The sequence below is a fragment of the Cygnus atratus genome, chromosome 2 (genome assembly GCF_013377495.2).
Source record: "Cygnus atratus isolate AKBS03 ecotype Queensland, Australia chromosome 2, CAtr_DNAZoo_HiC_assembly, whole genome shotgun sequence".
Classification (NCBI taxonomy): Eukaryota; Metazoa; Chordata; class Aves; order Anseriformes; family Anatidae; genus Cygnus; species Cygnus atratus.
This window is the reverse complement of record NC_066363.1, coordinates 40,578,969-40,603,636: the sequence shown is the minus strand read 5'-3', so window position 1 is coordinate 40,603,636 and position 24,668 is coordinate 40,578,969. Positions and strand designations below refer to the sequence as shown.

Genomic DNA, 24,668 nt, shown 5'->3' with positions numbered 1-24,668 from the left:
AAAATTACTTTTGGGCTGTCAGCAACATCACAGCTGAAGCTGAAGAGCCCTGCCCTAGGGCCTCCCAGGCCCTGGGACCTTACACAGCTCATGGCCCTGCTCGGGGGGAATAGGACGTGGCAGCTCCAAGGACAGCCACACAAAAAAGCCTCCACAGAAAGCCTGCAAGGGAGTAACCAAAAAAGGGTGTTTTTTTTTTTTTTTTTTGCTATTATTTTATCCAGTGTTGGTAGCTGCAGTTTTGTTTGTTTTGATTTTGGTTTGTTGTTTTCCTTTAAAACACTGATAGATACAATGCTTTCTGGAAAAGCTTCTCTTATCTCCTAAAACAGTAAACACTTCAAATTAGGAAATCACACTGGGAAAAGAAAAATGAAAAAACACACCAAACAGACCTTCTCCCTTGGTATGCTATTTTCCACCTAGTTCTCTCACAACCCAGCTTTAAGACTGCTTTTACCAAAAACTAAACCTTGCGTCTTTTTTCCAGTTACCAAGTTATATTCTTGAAATGCAGTGAAGATGTTTAAATTGCTATTTTAATGAAGTAACCCCCAAAAGCCCGCTAACTGTAGTAAATGCAGTGCAGTAAACCCCATTCAGCCCCCTGCCCAGACCCATACCGGAGGCGACCCACATACGGTCCCCCAGTCACCGTGCTCCAGCGCAGCCCCTGTGACCTTACAGCAGCTGCTCTGTTCATCTCTGCGCCTTGTCCTCTCCTCCCGGTTTTGTACAGAAAGATGCAAAGAACACAGAGACACAGTTTAGCTTGCTGACATAATGCCCATATTTAATCTTTTAAAACAAGAACAAAATCAAGAATAAAATCAAGAATAAAAATTTCATTTAAGTCATACAGTACATTAATCTTTCAGCAATGACCCAATCTACAGTACTCGAATGCCTGGCATGAAGTCTATTATCTCAGCGTTTAACAAGTGTATAACCAGTGACACAGTAAAAGAAGAGCTCACAATACATGGCTAATACGATGAGTTTAGATTTTCTTCTACGAGTCCAGCGAGGGTTTGTAATACGCGGGTCACTTTGAAACCGTACTTTAATCCACTTTTTTGGTTCAGTCAATCTGTGCGGGGCTTTTCTCTGTTACACGAGTTTTTCCATTATGTACAGGAAGATTCATTTCAAATGAAATTGCACAAGTTAGAATATCTATCTATAGGCATACATGGTCAATCTAACTAAAAATTTAATAAGCGGTAATTACTCAGTCCTGGTTATACATTCCTAAAGGCTTAATAATACAGTTTTAAAAGAAAAGAAAAAACAAAACAGAACACAGTTGTAGGGTGGCAACCTCTGTAAGAAGCCTCCTTCCCTCCAAAAACAACCGAGTGTTTTTACTTCCTGCATTTGAAATGGGGTCTACAAAGAAGTCATTTCAGCTCCTAGATAATGCAAAACATGTGACTGTGTCCTTTCTAAAGTCTGAATGGTTCAATGCATAATTCAGTGAAGCTCTCATACAAATAATACTGGTAGGATGCAGACTGTTAACAGAAATTAGGACAATATGCCCTGACGGCATATTTGGATAGCAAAACTATGGGTGTTCAGGGGCTAGGATCCAGTGGTTAAAGCAGCTTGAAGCAGGACAACCCTCCCTGCGGTGCTGAGGAGGGGAAAGGGCGCGCTTCTCTGCTTCAGCCAAGGCTGAAGCTGAATTGTCTCCAGCTCCCTTCTGGAGGACACCTGCCCCTGCCTGCTCTCCCCCCTTGGGCAGGACGGCTTACCAGCTTCCGAGGGAAATCCTGCAGAGCCACGGTGACCCAAAACCCTGGCTCCTGACGCTGGTGGGCAGGAGAAGGGCTGCATCTGCTCCAGCTGCACCGCAGGACTGAGGGCTCCCTCGAGTTGCTGCTGCTGGGGAGCTGCTCCCACTCGGCCAGCAGGAGCCCTGCGGAAAGAAGGCTGCCTGGCTGTGGCCGCAGCTGCTGCGCACGTCTAAACGCAGGAACGAATGAACAGGAGATGCCTCTCCGTGGAGTAGTGTTACCAAACGTGAAAGACCCAGAGGGCTTAACCTCTCGGGTAAGTTAACTAAACACAAGGGTAACAGAACATCACCTTCTCACATTAGCAAAACAAACGTAATCAGCTAACACAACTGCTTTGACTGTTTTTAATCTCTTTTGTGGCGTTGGGTCCTGCTACAAATGGAGAAAACCCACAGACAACCGCCTTCCTGGGGGGCAAAGCAGCAGAATCTTAAACCTTAAGGATCTGCTTTGTAATTTGCTACTGGCATAAACAAAATAAGTCCCATTTGTTTGTGTTTTTTTGTTTTTTAAGAAAAAGATCCAGACCATCCAGTGCACCTTCTCTGCACATACACACACACACACACACACCCCGATGGAGAGCTCCAGAAGAATAGGCATGGGAACCACAAAGCTCAAACTGTGAAGAGACATGGGCAATCTCCCATTTCTATATTAAATTCTCATTTAGCAATGAAGCAGCAAAATGACACATGGTAAGAAATAAATGGTCACAGAACACACATACACCCAAATGCAACCATGGGTTGGTTTTTAACATTTTTTTCCTCAAATGCTGTTACTCATCTGATAGTTTCTTTCTGGCTGTGCTGAAGTTTTTGAAGAGCATCTGGTGCTTCTTTAACCATTATCAGAGTGTACGAACCTCAGTGGCCATGGACAATCAACCTCAGTAGTGCCACAAACAACCACCTCCACTTGAGATTCTCTACAAAGCCTTTCTAGAAGTTGAATCTGACTGTGTCCCTTTGGTGCCACTCTTTTTTTTTTTTTTAAATTAACAAACACAGCGTATTAATGCAAATTTGATTTTTTTTCTAAAAATTAGAAATGCTCAGATTATTAGTTCAGCAATACGCAAAGTGCATCTATTTGGTTCTTTCCATAGATCGCCTTCTTTCGTAAGTTTAAATTCCTTCACAGTTTAAAATATTGTGAAGAAATTATATGTATACTTTATGTATAGAACTATTTATATACATACACGTATATACACACAACTCTGTACTTTATATAGTCATGAACACCCATTACTTAGCTATTTATAGTATATACACATGGCATGAACACACGCTCTGTGAAGAGTTGGTGCAGGCTGAAATCATTCCATCAGGTTTAATGGAATAACAACAGTGAAACCATGAGTGAGTTATCAAGAGACACAGACATACATATATTAGATAAGGGAAAGACCAATTAAATCAGCTCTTCCATTTTCCTATTAACACAGGATTGTTCCCCCCCATTCCCACCTTCCATATGCTCACACACAGCTATTCTGCGTTCAGTTTACATGAGAGGGCAGTGGTGGTTCTACTTCCAAGTGAAAGAACAGTCCATATTTACTCAGGCTTGTTGCAACCTCTTCTGCAAAAGTGCAGCACAGCTGGGTCTGGCCATCCTGGAGGACTCTGAATGCTGCGCTGCTGTTAGCTGAAAGCACCTGCTGAAGCATTATTGCATGGTTATGGAACAGCTATCAATTGCTCACAGTCTGTGAACTCCCTCTCCGACAAGTGGTACAACTGTATAAATACATATTTTAGCACAAAACAGTTTAACACGAGGCAAGTCCGGGTACGAATGAAACCTAAAGGCCTATGGGTGAACTTTAAAGGCCAAGAGTTCTTCAGAGTGCATGTTGTTTAAGGAACGCAAGTCGGGTAACTTCAGAAGAAGTTTTGTGAAAATAGAGGCTTCATTGGGGTGATTTTTCATGATTAAGGTCCTTAATGCACGGATTAGTGTTTCCTGAAGTGCCTCCACAGAATTGACATTTTCTATTCCAGAGCGATCTAAAGAAAAGAAAAGAGGGGAGAGAAGAGAGGAGGAAAAAAAAAAACAAAGAGGACTGAACAGATGTAGTTTGCAACATAAAGCCACTGTAAGAATTAATCCATTAGCAAATGAACAATTAAAACACATATACCAGAAGCCTTTTCAAACACTATTTAGCATCAACTATGTAAAGTATCGAGTTCACCATGCTGAACTGGTGGCATTCAGTCACCCTTCCTGTAATCACTTACCCACATTTCCAGAAAAGGACAGACTGAAGCATGCACTTAAGTGTTTTGCTGAATCATAACTTTCAACACAAAGAAGAGACAGGGCACTCTGAAGTAGACTTTACAAGTAATTCTCAAGGCAGGACACAGAACCCTAAACTTGAGATTCACCTTTGGTTATGGAAATCCCACTCAGGACAAGTCATGCTTGTTCTTGCACAATGGGATCCCCAATGGCAAAGACGTACAAGCCTTGACATGAGTGGACAGTATCTCTGAGTGTGTTCTCCAAGCAATGACTAAATGAAACACAATGCACCCAAAAATCCCCAGCAAAAGGAAAAAAATTCAGTATCATGAAAAATAATATATCTTCACATACTGCACTCACCTTGCTTCTGAAGCATCTCTTTCAAGAAAGCTGTATTTAAGTACATGCCTGTTTTCCTTAGGTGGAAGCAATAGCTTAAAATGATAAATTTTAAGCAAGATACCTCACCTACTAATCATGCACAGTAGCTGTTTTTTCCAGGCTGTAGCCAGCTGCTCTTAAACTCCATGGAAATTCAGCAGGACCCACACATGAGTGACAGACACGAACATAATTGTACTTTGATGCGAACGTGTACTTAACCACTGGGACACAGCATTACAACAGCTTCCTGGTGTAGCACTGAGTCAAATCATACAGTCAGAGTGGGAATCCCTTCCTTACGCTGTCAGCACCAACCTGATCAGAGTTCTCAAGTGAAGAGAATCTACAGAGTCCTCCTGGACTATTCGGTGCAGCTCCCTACCACTGTGGGAAGAAGCATTATATAATCCACTTAAGGATCCATCTTAAAGCAGTTAACCTTTTTTTTTGTTCCTGTAGGAAGATGGCTCCAGAACTTTTCACTCTAGCAGTTAGGAACCTCGATTAACATCATGATACGACTATTAGCATCCATTCCACTCTTCTGTAGAAATTGTCTATTAGGTTTGATAGCTGCTCTTCAAGAGAGAGTGTGTGAGATCATGAGCGAAAAGAAACTTCTCTGCCTTTGTTATGGAAACTATTCCTCTTGCCCCACCTCGGCAAACCCTCTAGCTTTGCTCTGCCCCGAGCAGGGATGATGACATTTGCATGAAGTTTGTCAGGTTGACTTTTCCTCAAGAAATCTGTACAATGATATCAGTGCTTCCTCACCTCAGCAAAGCCAGTCCAGACTTTCCTGGTTGCCTCGGGTGAGTTGCTGTAACCTTCTTGGCTCAATAAATCTAAGTTTTTCTTCCCCCTCTCAGTCTATTTCTGGTTGCTCCCAACAGCCAGCTGAAGGTTTCCTTAGTGCTATCCAAATAGGAGAATAATAGAGGGTGTGTATTTTATATTCTACCACAAAGCATCACCCTCAGTTAAAGAGATTATCTGGTCTCTAGACCTGCACGAACCGCATTCTTTCAGCTTTGCTTCCATCACACTTCCTCCTTCAGTGCCAGCGATCTGTCCTGCCACTTCTCCTCCATCTTCAACAATCCCAGCTAACTGAAGCCAGAGGTGAAGCATTCATTTAGTTTTGGAATGGAACCAGTGTAATTCCTCAACACCACCAGAAGCACTTCCATGGCTTTGCTTCTAGGCCCTGGTTCTTCTTTCCTTGCCACTTGGCACCAAAACAAGGGTTGTGCACAGTTACATTCCTTGCTACTACCGTGCTTCTTCATCCTGCTTATTCTCAATGTTCCTCATAGGAGTGATTATTCAACCAGCGTCGTGCAGAAATGCTTCAGACAAGTTTTCTCCCTACCAGCATTATTTAGAGGTTTATGAGTGCTTCTTTTTTTCCTCCATTTACATTTTTATAAATACAGTTTAAGCAAGTTAAAATCTTTTAAAAAGATTTTTAAATAGCACAGCACAGAATTTTAGTCTGGATCACTTAATGAGCATTCAACAATCACACATTCCTGTCTGTTTCTGGAAGTGATGTGAATCTTGACTACCATCCTTTTTATCTTCTCTTTGTAACTTTCATTCTGATATGAAGTAGACATACATGAAATAGACATCTTACTAGCCTTCCCGTTCTACCTTCAGTTCGTCTTCCAGCTACAGCATCTTTTGCCTTTGTTTGCATCTCCATGTCATTTTCTCTAATGCTGTACCCTCAAACTCTTCCTCCTCCTTTAACTGAGCTCCTCCTCCACCTCATGACAAATGACTCCCTGGGTCATGCTTCTCCCTGAGGGGTAGGGTGCAGAGGACCTGCCTTTAGAGATCCACATCAGCAAGTGCACAGTCCTACAGGCCCTTTCTACTTCTGGCAAGCCCCTCACACTGCAAGCATCTTCCCCAGGAATGCCACAAGGTTCTTCCTTTTCCCCAAACTCTGTCAGGGGGCGCTTCTCAGGCATACGCTCAATTATGAAGATTGCTCAATTACTTGTGGAAGTCATGACTGTGGCATTTTGATTCTATTGCAAGCGACAATGTAACGTTGGTCAGAACGTTGTTGTATTCCTTGCGTGTTCTGAAATTCCAGTGACAGCCAAGGTTACCACTGAGCCTGAAACACCGCACAAACTCAGCTTTGGGCCCAAACATTAAAGACCAATGAAGCTGTACTTTATAAAATTCTGTAAACATCTTGTGAAGAGCTCCAGTGAAGTGGTGATCAGACTCCAGACTGGGTCCAAAGGAAGCTAAGACAGGCAGCACAAATGTCCAAAGCCATAATCTGAAGAAACCTCAGCAGCTGCGAAAAACCTAAACACCAAAACACCTCATCTTTATGTCCTGTTCCATGGCTCTGACACTGTGGCTGTGTACCTGCCTAGAAGTGTTCAAGCTAGATACCATCCTTCAGCTAAGTTGTACTGAGAGCCAGCAACAGCATGGAGCAGTGCTTAAATGGTTGGGGGAGGGAAGAGAGACCCTGTGCTAGAAGGACACCTAACAGAGCAGAGACAGCACTTACACTCAAAAGAGGCAGTACAGACACCGTGATATTCTAGGGCCCTGCAGCTGAGCAACAGGAACGGCTGTGGCCTAGTTACGACATTGCACAAGGAGGGCGGAGGCCCAGTTCTCAGTCCTTACTTTGAAGGTTGTCTTCAGTTCTTGTCAATTTATTTTTGGAACGATACATGTAAAGCAGAATCTGGAAAAGCAACCAAACCCCCAGATTTCTGCCCGCTACCTGAACATTTTCACTAAAAGACTAAGATGCCACACTTCCTTCACGCTACCTTTCTTTCCAGCTTTGAAGCTTGCAGTCTCCCTACCACCCACTGCTCATTACCACCGCTTACAAATTGAAGGGGCTACAGCTGCTGCATCCTCTGCTGTCAAATTTCAGTAAGGCCATGCACGATGCTGCTAGACTGAACTGTCCCACCTTGTGTACAGAGGCTTCATGTGCCTACAGCACCGTGTCTGCAGTGTCCCTCCCCGATAACAGACATGGGCCTACACCACTCATGTTGCAAACCACTTGGCCAAGAGGCGAATATCTCCCAGACACTGGCTTGTTGTATAATGGGCACTGCCAGCATTCCTCCTAGCTACCTCTAGAGAGCTCCTTATCCACCAAGCAGGGATTCTGCATCTTGTATTCCAGGCATTATATGCAAAGCTAATGTGCCTAATGCGAGGCTTTAGATAATACTACAGAAGTAGGTGCTTAATCCTTCTTTGAATCCAGGCCAGGGTGTTCTGTATATCCAGGGACTGAAACAAGATACGAGGCTGGTGGAGATGTTAGTGGATTGGCAGACCTTCAGCTGTCAGAAGTCACGATGCACATAAATAGGGCTTTCTTGCTGACATAGGCAGAGATCAAACCGTTGGATTTAGACTTAAGTAAGATACACAGAAGGCTTCGATGACCATACTCGGAAGTAAAAATACCACCTTATCCCAAGACTTAGGCTGTTCAAGTCAGGAGTAATTTCATTGATGCCGTCCTGTGAAACTTAGATGAGTCAGGGAAGAGTCAGACAATTAGCTCCTAAATAGCCATTGGGCAACTATGCAATGTATTTTTGAATTCTACAGAAAGCAGAAGGAAAACACAAGCCCCTTGACACATTTTTCCAAAAGACCGTATTAGCCATAACAGATAAGCAAAAAAGCAAATTATAGGCTACTAGTAGTGTGAAACCTACTAAATTGGACTTAGGCCTGAAATAACAAGATATATTATTTAAAGAAATATTTTAGTAGAGAACCATATTCAAAATTTAGCCAAGACGTAAATTACTCTTCTCTCCTTACCAGCAGATACCAGGACAACCGCTGTAAATAAACTCATCTCCTCATCGCTAAGTTGCAGGGCATTTAGTTTCTCACTGAATTCAAACATTGAGTTGAGCAGATCACCAGCTCCCATCGAATGCAAGTCGTCCACACTGTACTTCTTTCCACTGAGGAAGGTGACAGTACGCTCCTTTGCATCAAACAAAGATGCAAACCGTACCATCAAAACCTGGTGGAGGAAGAGACAAAAACAAAAAGCAGAGAAATAAAGGTGGATTTCTCAAAAAAAAAATAATTAAGCAATTTAACATCATTCAAAACTGCCTCATTCTTATTGACCACTGTACAAGCATTCTGTATAGAAACTCCCAGCATGCTGTCACGTTGTAGGAAACAGTGCAAGCTCTGCCACAGTAGTATTAGAGAAACGAGCAAAAAGCTTCGGGAGTGGATGCAGGAAAGGGGCTATAGACCATGAAAGGGAGGAAAATTAAAATTTAAGCCTCAGACAGCCTGAGCCATGAACACAATGCCATTCATAAATATGCAAGGAGGACAACTTGCTTAAGCCACTGAACAGCCAAAGGCATATAGAGCATTAGAAGAACTGTTTTCTTGGCCACACTCAGGAGCAGCAAAGTAAAGGTATTGAACCAGATTCTTGTTTGGTGTAAAGTGAAGCAGCTCCATTGAAACAATGCTTATTTACACCACCTGGTGATCTGGCCCACTAGGCATTCTTTGGGAAAGTACCATGCTGCATCACTGTTTCCACAGGAATGTTAATGAGCTCTGGTAGAAAGGAGCCACACGTACAGCCTTCAAAAGGCTACAGAAGCGGGGCTTGAAACGGCACCTGGTCTGTAGCTGCAGCTGGGAATACCCCTTTGGTACAAGCACCTGGGCTGGAGCAGTTGACATGTGCTGAACTTACCCCTCTGGGCTGAAATTTCTCTTGTGGTTTCTCAGCCGTATTGTGAAATGTTTCCCTGTGGAATGGCTTGTAAAGTTTCATTTGCTCATGTTCAACAACCTCATTTACATTTTCAAGGTTTAAGTTGCACACAACAGCCTTCTTATTTGGAGAAAGTGAACCAACTGGCACTGGTTAAAACTTCAGACTTGCTGTACCTTCTTGGCATGAGTCATCTCTTCTCACTTATGCTACATAACTGCATTAATTTAAATGATGTTTACTACAGATGAGCGAAGAACTGGGTTTTCAGAAAAGACTAGTGCCTTTGACAAGCTTAAAAAACAGGAGGGTTCAGAAAAAAAGAAAAAGGTTTGAGAATTCAAACACCATTCATGCACATTACGTGACCTGATGCTAAATTTAAACAGCCACATGACATGCAGCAATCTTGATGGACGCATAAACACTATATATTATTCACCTTTGTCACCTAAGCTGTTTGTCTTTGGATGACACTTACTACAGGGAGCAGAAGCGTAGGCTCTACAGAAGCCCTCAAAAATGCAACAAAAGGAGACTGGAAGTGCAGACAAAGCTGAACTCGTGCATTAGCAGGGACCCACCGCTGTACACTCAACTTTCCCATTCAAAACACTATTCCCCTTACTGGAATGGGCTTTAGAAGCACAAATCACTAACTTCGGATAATGGCCGACCAGTATAAATGCTGATCTTCAAAACTGTAGCCCACGAAGCTGTGTTGATTTATTATAGGGCAAAGACCTCTCAGAGATTTCAGCGTCACAATTCTAACCCAAGGAAGCACAGTTTAGACTATGGTATAGCACGTGATTATTTTTTCCTGTTTCACCTCAAGCCAGACTCGTACTTGTGCATGCTGAGAACATACCTGATCAACCCTACCACCTGAATATAGCAACACAAGCACATAAAACTCCACAGTCAAGTATTTGCTCACTTCCGCACCACCTGCAGCCAAATTACCAAGAGAGTCTGTACATAAATTGAGCCACTAGCCCCGTGGATCTAAGGAGCTTGATAGCTCTACCATTAATTACATTTGGGGTGGGGGAGGACCAGCTCAAGCCCAGCTGAGGATCTTACTTTAGGCTCATTGTTGCCCTCCTGAGCTGGCTCCCACACAAAGCCATGCAAATGCAACTACAATATACTGAGCTCCACAGTACTCCCCGTTCTAAGACGGGTTTGTAGCTTACACGTGTGAATATATATATAGCTATGCTGCTTCTGCACCCACACTGAGTCCATGCATCTTCTCATCTTCAAATGAATAAGCACTGCTTGAGCACGAGCTGCTGTTAAGCACAGTGCCAAGACAGCTACACGCCAGTGCCCGAGGGAGACAAAACAGGGTCGGAGGCAGGAGTTTTCTCAGGCTTTTCTATTAACATGCAAATGCTGGGATATCCTAGTTTAGTTACCCAGAAGACAGAAATGACCTTGTAGACACCAGGCTTTGAAGATGCTTTTGCTTCTACTGAAATGGTTTCATTAATCCTGTAGGTTTTATTCATTGCTCTGCAGCATTATCTTTTTGATGTTTTCTGTTGTTAAAATGCCACACAGGCCTCTAACTACAGGTACCAGCTCACTAACAGAAATCATTATTAGTGTTTCTTTTAAATGAGTGAATAGGGATAAGCGTGCAGCCAGACACTATTAATTCCCCTTGACATAGAAACCTTTTTATCAGCAGTGCTTGTAACCGGCAAATAGGCATATGAATGAAGGTTTAGAAAAGCTGGAGGTGAAGAAATGCCAAGACAAAACATTTTACTTGCAAGACATGAGGGTTTGGCTTTAACTTATATGAACAGTTAGAGCCTGATTTTCCACCCTCCACCTCCTTTGAGGACACAGGACGCTATTCTGCTTTGCAGAGGAGGAACCAACGTTTTTGTGTAATGTTTACAGCAATGTAAGAGGCTGAGACTTAAGAAGTAAAAATACTGCCCCTAGCTACAGAAGAGTTTTAGATTTAAAGGTCAAGAATAACAGGAAAAAATACATGAGAGCTAAATGGAAATGTACAGAGAAACTGACACACCCCAGACACCAAATCTTCCGGTATAACTTGTACCTTCCATCCTAACTATTATCCATTTTAGAACTGGGCTGTTTAAAAGACCCAACACATTACTAGAGAAATGTCTTCAGATCAGGTAAATACAAAATCCAGCATCGCTCTTTGAAAGCATAAGTCAGGTAAACAAGAGCAAAAGCATCAGCATCAGCAACCCTGCCCTCCCCAGAAAAGCATAGTAACACTGAATATTTTGGGCTCCATGTCATCTGGTCCTCTATGCTTAAATTTCACATTTGTATACCTATAAAATGTGCACGATACCTATAAATATACACAAGAGTCCAGAAGAGCAGTTAGAACCTTAAGTACAGGTCCCCTCACGAAGGTCACTAATTACAAAGCAGCACCAAGCCCTCTGGCATAATTTCCAGTTTACTACCACTAGTGCACATATACGTCATGACCACTAGTGGGTGAAACCAACCGTGAGGACCTGGTGGGATTAAAGTGGATGGTAAGCCAGGCTGCAGCTGGTACATGGTATTTACAGAGCTGCAGCAGGACAGTTAGCTATCAGCGTTACTGCCCTGGAAAACAATGGGGGCTTTAGTGATCCCCAGTTGCCACCAAAGGACGGGTGCTCCAGCAAGGGTATGGAACATCATAGAAGGAGGAAGGACATCCAGAGTGATAAATGCATTCCTCTATAAAAACGTTAAGTCAATGGACAGCTTTCTAAGCTATCCACCCTTCCAGGTGCAGCCTGCTTCTCTCCAGGCTAAGCAAAGGTAGCTATCAGAATAACTGCTGCTACATAAAACCAAGAAGCTCCTCGTTAGTCATTTATTAATGCCCAGGAATGCGAGGGCTGAGTACTTTTCAGCTAGTTGGAAGAGAGCTCACCAATACCTGACCAAGCAGCACTGGACACCACCAGCTTAAGGAAAGCTCAGAGCTTTCGTGAACAAACTGGTGCTACCTGACACTACCCAGATCTATTGATTTTTGTTCTCAAGGGGGTCAAACTGACACACAGCTTGTCAAGTCGGCAATACACACACACTGATCTCACCTCAAAGGTCCCAGCCTTCAGAAGGTTAACCTGGTCATGTTGGGAGAGATCTCGGAAACCCGGGATGCGCTTGGCGAACTCCACCACTTCCTTCACTGCAGGAGTAAAACTCAGGGAAAACTCTTCCCAGACTTCATGGCCAGACTTGTTTGGGTCCACGTGGGGAGTCTTACTCATCGGGCAGACCTAATATTTACAAAACATACACAGAAAACAACTCAAAGATATCATTCCAAATATTGACAAACAGTTGAAAGAAACAGGTCTGTTCTTCAATAAAGTTTTGCAATAGCGCACAGAGGAGAAAAAAACACAGTATTTCTCAGTCAGCTCCCTAAACAACTGGATTTTCCCCCCACCTCCCTTCAAAAAAAGGAAAGCAATCAAAAAAGTCCATTAGCAGTTTGTTTCTAAACACTGTTCATGATGAAAGACTTGAGAGAATCCATGTTATTCTTCCCTGACCTCACGCATACCTGACACCTGGATTTCTCCTACTTGCATTATCACTGTAATCTCACAATTAATCATGATTTCAAAATCGATTGTAATCTCACAATCACTACTACATGTATTCTCATAGATCCTTCTTGCTTTGCACGCACCTTAAGTAATTCAGCCAAGGTGACAAAGATGTCAACACCAGAGCAAGGAACCGAGCCTTGGTTTACTGAGTCACAGGCTTACACCCTCATTACCGAAGAGTCTTCCTATCCTAAATGTTTGCTTTTACTTGTATCACCAAGGTAGGACCGAGGAACTCGTATTCCAGTTTTGCTCAATCACAGAAAGATAAAATGCTCTCTCTTTTAAGCAAACTTACAGAAACTTTTCATAAGGAACTCTGAATACATTTAATGAGATCAAGACACATTCGTCAAGGCTGACTGCCAGGAAATTCCCTACATAAAACTCAGCCACGTGTTCTGAGAGACTTTCAGTTCTGCTTTATAAAACTTACATCTTTTAATGAAGCTTAACATTTTAATATTTATTTCACCTCTCATCAAGGACAAGAATTCCTTCAAGTATTCTTCAAAAGTATATTAAATGGTCTATGAAACCCTACATAATGTTAGTAAACCAAACAGAAAACAATTAAATAAATTAGTAATTCCTTAGAGCTATACTGCTTTTACAGGGCATCTTGAATCTGATAACTATCCAGCAATTCTTTGCTTGTTATGTCCTGAGATCCACCACAAGAGCATACTCAATGTGGGTATGTGTGTTTATTTTTAAGCAGAGAGGGAAAACTAGATAAACAGATATTTCTGTGTTGCCCCCCCCACGTATCAGTTATTAAATGGGCATTCAATGTGCAGAAGGCTCTCACCTTGGAGAATCAAGAGAACTGCAGATTTTTTTGGTTCACTTGTGAATCAGAATGTTATTTTGTGTTTCTGAGGACAACCCCGAAAACCAAATTATTACCTCTGGGCTGGAAGAGGATCTTTTCCATAAGCTTAAAATCACTCTGAATCAAAATGAAATGTTTTTCATTTGGCAGTATTTCTGACAGAAGGAAAGGTCCAGGCACATAACCAGAAGCAAGACATACACTAACCACTGCTGAAGTTCATGCAGGCATTGTTAAAAACATAGTACTCTAAAAATAAGGTATTTCTGTTTCAGCATCCCACTGTGGACCTGACACAAAAAACACCTCAGCTTCTCCTACTATGGCTGTTCATCCTAACCCTCATGGCAAACGGTCCTGAGGGGAAGCTGACACTTTTCCCCCTGCCGTGTGTTACGTCCACACTCTCGAGAGATCTCTTCCCCGGAGTCATTCCTATGGAGGAAGTTTTTGGCTCTCTTTGGGGAATCTGTTTCAGAAACGACTGTAAGCAGTACTTTTCTAAGCGTGCATGTCCAGCTGTCACTGAGCAAAAAATCAACCAAACAAAATAAAAACCGCCAACCCCCTGAACATCTGCCTCTGCACTGGTTCAGAGTCTAGTTACACTCCCTTACTGCTACTGACTCCTTTTGGTCAGATCCTGCTCTCCATGAATTCTCTGGCAAAACTCTCCTTAATGTCAGGGATGCAGCGGGGGCCTGCAGTTCTCTGTTTGATTTGGTTTTGTTTCCTTATTGCCGGCTACGTAAAAGCTCCCTGCAGCTGCTATAGGCAGGTCAAACTGACTGGTTGGGTCTCTACAGGCACAGCCACTCCCTGCCTGCCCACGCTGACAGGTTTAACCTCTGCTTCTCAGGAGTACCAAGAATGTTGTCATAATGACTCCACATACTTTCCCTGCAAGGAAGAAAGGTCGGGAATGATTACTATTTGCCACGGTGTAGTGCCCTGAGTCTGCAATTAGAGGTCAGAGCCTGCTAGGGATGGCATGGTCCACATCTGCCACAGTCAGAGAAACGCTGAAATCCCGCCTCAACACAAACAACCTTCAGAATGTGGAGATTTTTCAGAGGCCTGCAAGAACCTGCGAGGAACCTTTACAAACTAGGTAGAAGAAAAACATGGGGAGCTCAACCACTTCAGTAAGGTCAGGGGCTTGTGCTTCTCGACAGTAACACAGGATGAGGACAAGGATGTTATGTTCCCTCATCCCAGGCAGTTCCAATGATAAAAAGAAGGACAATCTATTTTAAGGGGCTTACAGAACTGCCTGCCTGAATGGCAGGGAAACAGCAGGTGCAAGGCAAAGGGGAGGGACCTTTGTTAAGGAAAGAGGAAGAAAAAAGTATGCAAGAAAACAGGAAGCATCTTGATTAAGAATGGAGTGTAAAAAATGGTCTAGCAAAGTTGTCTAAGATACCTAGAAGTGTGTTCAGAGCCTCACTTGTGCAACCACTACAGGAAAGACCTTGAACTTCTCCCATGTGTTTTAGCAGTGCATTTTCCTTCTGACTCTGTTCAGATTTGAAGATGTTCTACATGAGAAGGATGCTTAGCCTAGTTCAATGGGTCCCCCATCGAACCTCTATTTTACATGGCCTGTAACAAAATAAACCTATACCCATTATGAATAAATAAAATACAGCCTACCCAAGAAGAGAGATTTCAGAACACACTAGCAAGGCATGCCACTGGACTGACTTCAAATCCTAACCCTGAGGTTTCACTCCAGGAATTTGTTTTGAATATCTTTTAAGGAAAATATAACACATCTGACTGTGTAGATTATTTTAAAATGAAGTCTTCAAAAGGGTTCAATGAAGAAGGGAATTTGTAAATTCATAACAACCCTTTTCATTTCTAAATCAATAAAAGAAATGGAGCTTTCTGCAACCAATGCCCTTTGAGATTAGTCTATTTTTCAGCTGGCTAGAAACCGTGCCAAGGAACTCCATCACTTGTATGATTTCAGATCCTACACGCAACTCAAGCCATTACTCTCCCTCATCACAACTTGTGCTACCAAACTTGTACTATTATGTTAAGTTTCAGCAGCTGTGCCGATTAACTGTGTGGAGCTTCGCTGTCTACAGGTGCACAGCTCAATCCATTCTTAATGATTAAAGGTTTAAAAACCAACCCAACAAAAGCCCACACCTATGGCTAAGCCTTTCACCAAAGCAAACAATTGATATCAATATACCAGATGCATTCTTCCTCCAGTGCTGCAAGAGTAAGTGGTATTCCTGTTTGGAGAAAAGACATCTTCTGGGATCCTATCACACAGTCGCTGAGTGTAACCGTTGCTGAAGTTCATACAGTGGCCGTTCGTGAAACATACGGCGTGCCCGCTTGGATAATGCACTGTGCTTCTCCCTTTGTATTGTCCGCCAAGGTGCTGCTCACTTTCGGGGTACTGAGGGCCGCTGAGCCCACTAACACAGTGCTCACTGCTCATCATATATTGTTCGGCGTTCTTTGACACTCGCTCCCCACCCTGGGACTGCATCATCTCTGCTGGGTTTTGAGACTGCTCCTGGTTGTACATGAAAGTATCTTTGTGGGCCCTAGTGACCATACCAATCACTTCTTCCTTAGCCATGTCAGAGCTAGGAGGGGGAGAGGGGCTTTTGAGGGTTTCCCGCTCTTGTTTGGGTTTAGAGGAAAGCTCTTCTTGAGGTGCTTGATCTTGATGTTCTGCTAATGCTTCATTGGGTAAGTGGCCACTGAACTGACTGTTCATCATGGTTTTCATGGCACTCTGCATCTCAATCAGCATCCTCTGCTTTTCGCGTTTAGGAATGCGGCCAAATCGAACAGCTACCAAGGAGGAGAAATAAAAAGTTAAAGTCAATCCTGGAAGCGTTAGAGCAGGCACAGACATCAAACCGGAACAAAAAAACAGCGTGAACACGCACAAAATACACATCCCGACCAATAACCTTGCTTAAGGGCTTTTACTGCTCTCAGCAGCACTACTGCAGGGGTATTACCACTTAAGTCAAAGAGTTTCCTGGGCACAGGATAGGCATGAGATATGAACTATATGATGCTGTTTACATACAAAGAAAAGGCAGCTGCAAAGCACATAATCTCTGAAGTCCTTCCCCCTTTTTCTACAAACTTAGCTACGGACTATACACGCAGTTATGTTAGTTAATTAAGTGGCAGGCTTTAAGGTTGGATCAATTAAATCACTACAAGTTTGTGTGCTGACAATTAGCTCAATTTAAACACAGTTCATATCATATTTGTACACAAGTCCTACAAGACAGCTCCTCATGGACCAATTATGTAACTTGCCAAAACAGTGGAGAGAATCAATGCTGAAGGAAGCTTACCTTGGCAAACTTTCCTGATAACTCTGCCTTGACAAAGACATTTTCTGCTGGCAAAGGGATGGGCATCATTGTGGCTGCAGCACTTTTGACCCTGTCCTGGGGAATCTACACCTGCCTCTACCATCCCGTCCAACCACAGCCTTACAAGGGCTTGCAACCAGTTTCGACTGATGTAATTATGTTCATGCAGTAGTCCATCATTAATGTAACTAAATCTCTTTCATTAAAGCAGGTGCAACCTTGTGCGCAAACAAGCGCCTAGGGGATGAAATAACTCCTATGCACGACAAGAACTCAGAACAATTATTTAAAATAAGTTTTAATACTCCACTCACAGGATTATTAGCAGCCCAAGATTCCTAGTTCTTGTGAAATAAAAACCCAGAGAAAATTAAAAAGTGAAACAGAAGGAAGAGTCCTGTTTGTGACAGTAAGTTGTAGCAGACTAAAAGCTACGCTTTCAGAACTACATTTAAAAAAGTCACAAGGATTAGATAGTCAGCAACGTGACCAAACACTCAGCTCAGCATTATTCCCTTCCTCCCTGCTCCCTCAAGAAAACAAAAAAACAAACACAGACACAAAAAAAAAAACCACACACAAAAAACAAAACCATGAGAAGATAAGACACGTGCCCTGTGCACCCAACACTAACTCATTTGTCTCCATAATGGTTACTCCAAGGCTATCCCAACTGCATAAACTCCAGTGGGCCTGACTCAATTCACATTAAAAAGCTGTTCCGTTCAGTTCAACAAGTAACAGCCCAGGCAGAATTCCCTTTCATTGAAAAAACAACGGCAACAAAGAATCTTGTCTGGATTCGGGAAGGACACCACTTAAAATATTAACTGAGTAAAACAAGATAAGGACTCCTGTTCCATCTGTGCCAACAGACCACTGCAGCGCTCCCCCCCATCAACCTCCAGGGAAGGGAGGATGGTTCCTTGGCCAGCATTATGTTACCAGTTTGGGACAGTCACAGGGCAAGGTGGCAAGCTGATCTAAATGCACTCTGACGGGGAATCTGGCCCTGACAATAGGGTCAGCTGCGTTTTCTGCCATTGAGACCCTCAGCAATGAGTTTTGTGGTGGGCAGCAGATTCACTCGCAGAGGATCGCTGCACAGGAACATACCGTCTCTTGACATTCCAACAGACAGACATTTTTTGAAACGACACTGCTGGCATCGGTTCCTATTCATTCTCATTATAGAGCAGTTGTTATTCTTCAAGCACTTCTTATACTGGATGTTTTGCTGAATGCTTCTCCTGAAAAAACCCTGTAAACAAACAACAGAACCCCCACAACTATTATTACAGCACATATCAAATCCTCCTGTCATTATTCACCCCTCTGAAAAGACAGAGGATTTCACCTCATCTCACTGTCTGCTTCAGGCCAACAGCCTGGAGTGATTTTAAAGAACTTGCTACTCCTCGTGACTTACTTCCCCTCAGCCTGTGATCTGCATATAAAGCAATCTAGTTACGATTTCTAACTACAGAAGATGCTAAGTTGCTCCCTGCATAGTCAGCACCTAAGAGCACAGTATCTCCTGTATTACTTTCATCGCTGTACTGACAGTTTGTGAGATACGCCCTTAGCCTCCTAATGACATCAGCTGCGAAGGTGAAAGCCAAAATCAGATATTTTGACTTCAGCCTCCATAGTTTGGCAACAAGACCATCCTCTTGCACCATATAACTTTCGAAGGTGGTTCTTCCACATTAAGTTGACAAACTCCTTCACAGAACACAATATCTGCAGTGCTACAATATCTGAAAATACACATCTACTGATGCATGAATGTACACGCATCCCTTTTTTTTTTTTCCCCCATGGTGAAGAATTGTTCTTCCAAAGCTGTTTTGTTTTGTGTCCCATCCCACAAATCACACCCACTGTCTCCTAATGCAGTTAACATTTGCATATCTTGTGCGCCATGGTCCTTACCACCTCTGTCTCGTTTTTGTTCTCTGCCATGCACTCCAGGTCAGGCAGGATTGGAAAAAGGGTGAGAACAGGAAGTACTACACTTTGGAAAATGCTGCGTGTTGTTAACTAGTTCGCCTTTTCCTACAGCTCATATGCTGTCTGAAACTTCTCAGATTTTTGTTTAACAGAGAATCATACCGATATATATATGTGCATATATATATGTTTTTTTTTCAGCAGTATCACCATTTTTCCCTCAAGGGAAGAACTAGGGCATTTCACCAGCAGGAAGGTGAGCAGAAATATACCTCACCTTGCAGCCCTCGCAGGCGTGAACACCATAATGAAATCCGGAAGCGACATCACCACAGACTTTGCAGAGAAGAACCATTCCATTGAATTCTAGAATCAGAACAAAAAAAAAAAAGTCAAGGATATAGAAAATCAGTAACAACTGCAGGAACACGCTTCCAGCTTTTTAAAACCTGGTCTAAAAACAAAATATGTCAGGTCAGTTCAACATACAAAAAAGTACAGCAAGGGAACAGAAAACAAGGATGTATGAAAACCTTGAACGGTTCAGAAGGTACCGGCAAATAGGAGGGGAGGAAAAAAAAACAAAAAGAAAAAACATGAAGCACTCAACAGAATAAGGAGAAAGCATGTATTCACTGGACTTTCAATCACTGTAGCACTGTACTCATTTGTGGAAAACAAGCCTGCTTACATTCACACATTTTTAAAAGGATCATTTAGGTAACTAGGCCACCAAAGTTTCAGCTCAATCTGTCTTTGCATCAGGACAAGGAAGCCCATATAATGGCTGCAGTTTCCTCAACTGAAAGCAGACATCTTTTCTTACACACTTCAACTTGAAAATACCTCCACAGCTCTGTAAATATGCTCATAGCTTAGGCTTTTGAAGTTTCTTCCTGCCTGCCCAGTTTTATTTCAGTTTATCTATAAAGAACTTTTGCAAATCCTCAGCACTGGCCTAGCACTGGTTTTACTAAGCAAATGGGAATTTTACCAATGACTTCAGTAACCACAAAGTTACCTTGGCACTATGCAGCAGACACAGCTGGAATTACTCCAGCAGAACCATGTTCTACCAGAAGAGCAAATTTCTTTGACATTTGGGTTTCATTTGTAAAGAGGTTTTTTTTTTTTTTGGTTTTGAAAGAGAACCAAACCACAAAATTTCCATATTTTACAGAACTAGTATTGAGCTAAAATGTTATCTATCCACACACGTCTACAGTCTACAGCAGGTTTTGTCTTCAGAAACCTCTGCCAATACCATAAACCTAGCTGCTAGCAAATTTAAGAGTAAGTAAAGTTTCTTACTAAGGAATTAGAGTAGTAAAACTTTGAAAAAAAAAAAAAAAGATAATTTTGACAGATTTTTAAGGTAGAACCGTTAGATAGTAATTCTAGTTTAATAACAATTTGAAGTGATAAAACGATTCTGCCAATTAAAAGAATCCAGCCTTCAAAAAAACAGCTGACTGTTGAAATACTCATTCCAGAACTTAGTATGATGCCTGCCCTTCTGAAACTCTTCAAATGTATTTCCTTATTGTGGTCTTCTGTGATTATCAGAAAAAGTATGAAGCAAATAGCAGGAGCTAGATTGTTAAATGCATTTTAAAAGGCTATCTGTTAGTTCCAACTTACCATTACTTTGCTTTAACATCCACAGTTTAAGACCTAGGATCATATATATATACATGTATATATATATGTATATATATATATACACGCATGCACACACACGCAGGTCCAAGCTGCAGCTACGTAGGTATAACTTAACATTTTGGTAATTTATTTTATTCCTCAAAAAAATTGGAGTATTAAAAAAAACCAGACAAGCTAGATTTGCAAAACAGTTCCATAAATACTCCTTAGGGCAGTTTCTGATCACTATTATCACTGCATTATTCAAAACGCTTCAAGGTTATACAAGATGAATTCATCACATCTTTTTAACCGGGAGTTTGATTCTTATTAAAGATCAGTTTTCATTAGTGAAGACCTGAGATAAAGCAGGACTGTATTTCTGGACTGTTTGAAGCTAGCCGCAATGAGACCCTCATCCATGAGCATCTGTATGGTAGTATCATACCATAAGTGTTGTCAGGAATGTAACACAAAAATAAGAAAACAACAAGGCTTTGCTACACGCCAGCAAAGGAAGCCAGAGAGAGGACCTGCTTGTAATACACATATAGTTCCGCACTGTCGGGATGTAAAGGGGAAACTGGCAGCTTCACGAAGAGGCACCGAACATACTTGTGACTCCATTATGGCCTTTTGTCAAACCAGCAACGCCCGACTGGCTTGGTTTAACAGTCTCCTCCAGCCGGTCGCTCTTTGGTGCCCCATCAGAGCCCTCGCTGCTCCGGCCATTGCAGCTGCTTTCCGAGGAGGAGCTGTTCGGAGAAGATGGTACAGGCGAAGAGGATGACTGGAAACCGCTGTCTGAGCTCTCGCTGTGACATGAGGCTGGGCTAGATGCCGAGCTTGAAGAGCTGATGTAAGCTATCACACCCCCTAAGGCAAGAAAAAAAGGCGGCATGTAGTGACATAACGAGCAGGCATGCACCACGGCCATGTGAGCCACGCCATGACCCAGCACCGCCAGACCCGGCTCTCACGTGTTCCCGGATGCTCTCCTTCCCAGCCCTCCCTCGCGCTCGTGTCTCCCCATCAGCTCGCAGCGGGTGACCTCCCCGCCTGCCCCAGCCGCCTCTCTCGCCTTATCAGCTGCCTTCAGTCGGCGCCGCGACTGCACGCAGCCACGGCACCCAAAGACGGAGCAGAAAGGCGCAGTGCGGGCAGGACGGGGCAGCAGGGAGGGCTTCCCCAGCAGCCCTCCGAGCAGACCTTGTCAGAGCACAGGCAAAGGCCAGGGAAGAGACAGGACCTCAGCGCTGCGAGGTCAGGACAGGTGAGGGACAGAAATAGGGCAGAGCACAAGGCTCCATGCAGGCTACAAGCTGGAGGCACAGAAAGGAAGGGCTGGGAGGTACTCCTGATGCAGAAGGGAAGCAAGCTAGCGGAAGAAATAGCGCTGCAGCCTGGTTAGCCTATTAAATGCCATTTGTCCTATGGCAAGCCTTTGTAGCACTTCTAGCAGCAGCCAAACTCTGACTGCCAGGCTGCTATTTGCAAGACACGGCAGGGCAGAGACTGTTTGCAATCTGACACACTCGAGGATCCTTCAGATGAAACAGCTTTTTGTCCTCGGGCAGACATGGGAGCAGTTGCGGCTTTTCACAGCCTCCTTTTTCTCGCTTATAAGTAAGAGAAATTGTTTTCACTTCATTTGAGTTTGTCTCTAAGACTCGCTATTTCCAAAGCCAACGTAAAAGCATTCTGTATTTCGCACACAAGAGTCCAACAGCAGAAGTCACGCAGCACAGATCACACCCAGCATCTTCCCCGCTTCACTCACGCGCTGCTCTAGGAAGCCTCCTCAGCGAGAGCTCGTTACACTGGAGCAAGGAATTCCCCACGCCAGCAAGAATGAAAAGCTGTAAAAGCAGCCACGGGCTGGCTTCCTTCGCAGGTCAGAAGCGTTTGTGCCAGCAGAGCCCTTGACCACTGACTGCGCTGTGTGGCGGCTCTGGCTTTGCCCCCTCACGGCTAAAAGCCGATGTGCCCCTGGGGTGCCACACGACCTGCGCTTGCAGGCAGAAATTTTGAGTTATACAAAAATTCCAGGAGTTTTAATCAACCACAACGGTTCTCCCAGCATTTCTGCACCAGCTGTATTGGCCTTGCCGTTTTTATTACTGGGGAAGCCCCCGTGGCTGGGCGCGCAACACCCTGACAGCCCCGTGGCAGAGGTCAGCCCTGGCGGCCGCCCGACACACGTGTGCTCGGCTGCTCCTCGCGTCCCCGAACGCCACTGCCCTCATCCCTGTGTGGGTTTATTTTCATTTTTAACGAAAAAGCGTGGCACGCGGCCAGGGTCAGGCTTTAGGGACTGCAGGGCAGCACCACGGAAGCCGCCACGGACACGGGGGTCGCAGCAGCAGTCGGTCAGACTGACAGACAGACTGACAGACCCCGGGCGAGGGATGCTGCCCGCCTCAGGGATCTCACGGGCGCTCCGTGCCTCCTGCCAGCCGCCGGGGCAAAGCTCAGAGTCCGCCGGGCCCCGGGAGGAGCCGGGCTGCAGGCAGGCGCCACCCTTATCTGCGGCGGGGCCGGGCTGCGGGGCCGGGCTGCGGGGCCGGGCTGCTCCCGGCCCCCGGTGCCGTGCGTGTCACAGCCCCGGTCCGTGGTATTTTTGTGATTTCTGAAGCCTGATTTCCCCAAAAACCCCGGTTTTGTGCGGGCAGCCGTTACGAGGGACGCTCCCTGAGGCAGCGCGTGGTGACAGCTGCACCTGAGGGGGGCCCCGCTCCTCGCTCATCACCCCCGTTAAAAACCCATTTAAAAAAAAAAACAAAACATTATTATTTTTATTTATTTCAGAGAAAAACGTTGATTTTCCGCGGACGGAACAAGCGGCGCCAGGCCCTCCCCCGCGGCCGGTGCCGGCCCTGCCCGGCCCCGTTACACAACGCCCCCCCCCCTCCAACCCCCCCCCTTCCCTAACCGGCACCGGGCCGGGCCACGTGAGGGGCGCGCGCACACGGCCGCGCGCGTGCGCCCCCCCCCCCCCGCGCGCCTCCCTCCCGCGCGCGCCGTTCCCCAACGGCCGCCGCCCTCCGCCAACGGTCACCTCCCCCCCCCCGCTCCCCCCCCCCCCCCCCGAATGTAGGTCAGGGCAGCGGCGGCCGCCTCACGTGTCCCCGCCGCCCGCCGCCCCGCGCCGCCGCCCCGCCGCGATTATGCAAGGCGCGCGTCACGGCGCCGCGCGGCCAATCAGCGGGCGCGCCGCGCGGAACGTAAACACAGCGCGCACATGGCCCCGCCGCGCCGGACATGTGAGGCGCCGGGCGCGCGACCGCGCCGCCCGCGGGGGCGCGCACAAGGGCTGGTTGGGGAGGGGGGGGGGAGGGGGACGGGGACGCGCGCTGCACCGCGCACCCGCCGCACTGCTCCGCTCCGCGCCGCGCCGCTTACCCGCGCTGACTTCCATGGCGGCGCCCTGCCCTGCCCTGCCCTGCCTCACGGCCGTGTCTCCGTGCCCGGAGCAGCGCCGGGTGCCGGCTGCGGCCGCGGCCCGGCTCCTGTCAGCGCGGCGCCGAGCCCGCCGCGCCGCCCGCCCCTCCACAACAAAAGCCAGCGGCGGCCGCGCACAGTGCGGCACCGCCGCCCGCCCCGCCCCGCCCCGCCTCCGCGCCGAGGCCACGCCCCCCGCCGCGCCGAGGCCACGCCCCCTCCCGCCGGCAGGCCCCGCCCCCTCACCCAGTGACACACTTTTCCGCGCCGCCCGCCCCGGGCGCGCTCACGTGCGGCGGGCGCGTGCGGCACTGCGGGGGTGGGGGGGGGAGGGTCGGCGGCAACATGGCGGCCGCACGGCACCGCCACCCCAGTGACTGGGCTGCTGCTTGGGGGGCTTCTCAGCCCTCCCCTCCAGGTGTGGTTCCCACCCAGCCCCCCGAGGGACACGGTTCCCTCTGTGTTCCTGCCTTCACATAGGGCAGAATAAATCCTGTCACGGAGAGGCAGCGTGCTGCCGGCGTTTGTGCTCATGTGGCCTCTCTTCCCCACACAAAAGTCAGGGAGGCTCTTGGTGACCGC

The 24,668-nt window shown here is 45.5% G+C and overlaps 1 protein-coding gene across 2 annotated transcripts; it reads right to left on the bottom strand.

The window, feature by feature from the left end:
• Nucleotides 1-751: 751 nt before the first annotated feature.
• Nucleotides 752-24,241, bottom strand: NR1D2 (nuclear receptor subfamily 1 group D member 2). Of its 2 annotated transcripts, XM_035556452.2 has the most exons (8): nucleotides 24,048-24,241; nucleotides 21,261-21,521; nucleotides 19,282-19,370; nucleotides 18,168-18,312; nucleotides 15,893-16,509; nucleotides 12,327-12,512; nucleotides 8,289-8,499; nucleotides 752-3,820 (listed from the first exon to the last, which is right to left on the bottom strand). In XM_035556452.2, exons 1-8 carry the CDS (start codon nucleotides 24,061-24,063, stop codon nucleotides 3,624-3,626), a joined length of 1,722 nt encoding a protein of 573 aa, XP_035412345.1. In that variant the 5' UTR covers nucleotides 24,064-24,241; the 3' UTR covers nucleotides 752-3,623. The 2 variants fall into 2 exon arrangements, with proteins under 2 accessions (XP_035412345.1, XP_035412344.1); XM_035556451.2 differs by lacking the exon at nucleotides 24,048-24,241 and having other exon boundaries at nucleotides 21,261-21,582.
• Nucleotides 24,242-24,668: the final 427 nt, after the last annotated feature.

Coding starts and splice junctions, on each gene's coding strand:
- NR1D2 (XM_035556451.2), bottom strand. CDS start 21,582: ATGGCCGTGGTGCATGCCTGCTCGTTATGTCACTACATGCCGCCTTTT. Junction 12,513..15,892: donor CTGGAGGAAGAATGCATCTG/GTATATTGATAT, acceptor TGTAAATATTAG/GTCTGCCCGATGAGTAAGAC. Junction 8,500..12,326: donor TGAAGGCTGGGACCTTTGAG/GTGAGATCAGTG, acceptor TTCCTCCACCAG/GTTTTGATGGTACGGTTTGC.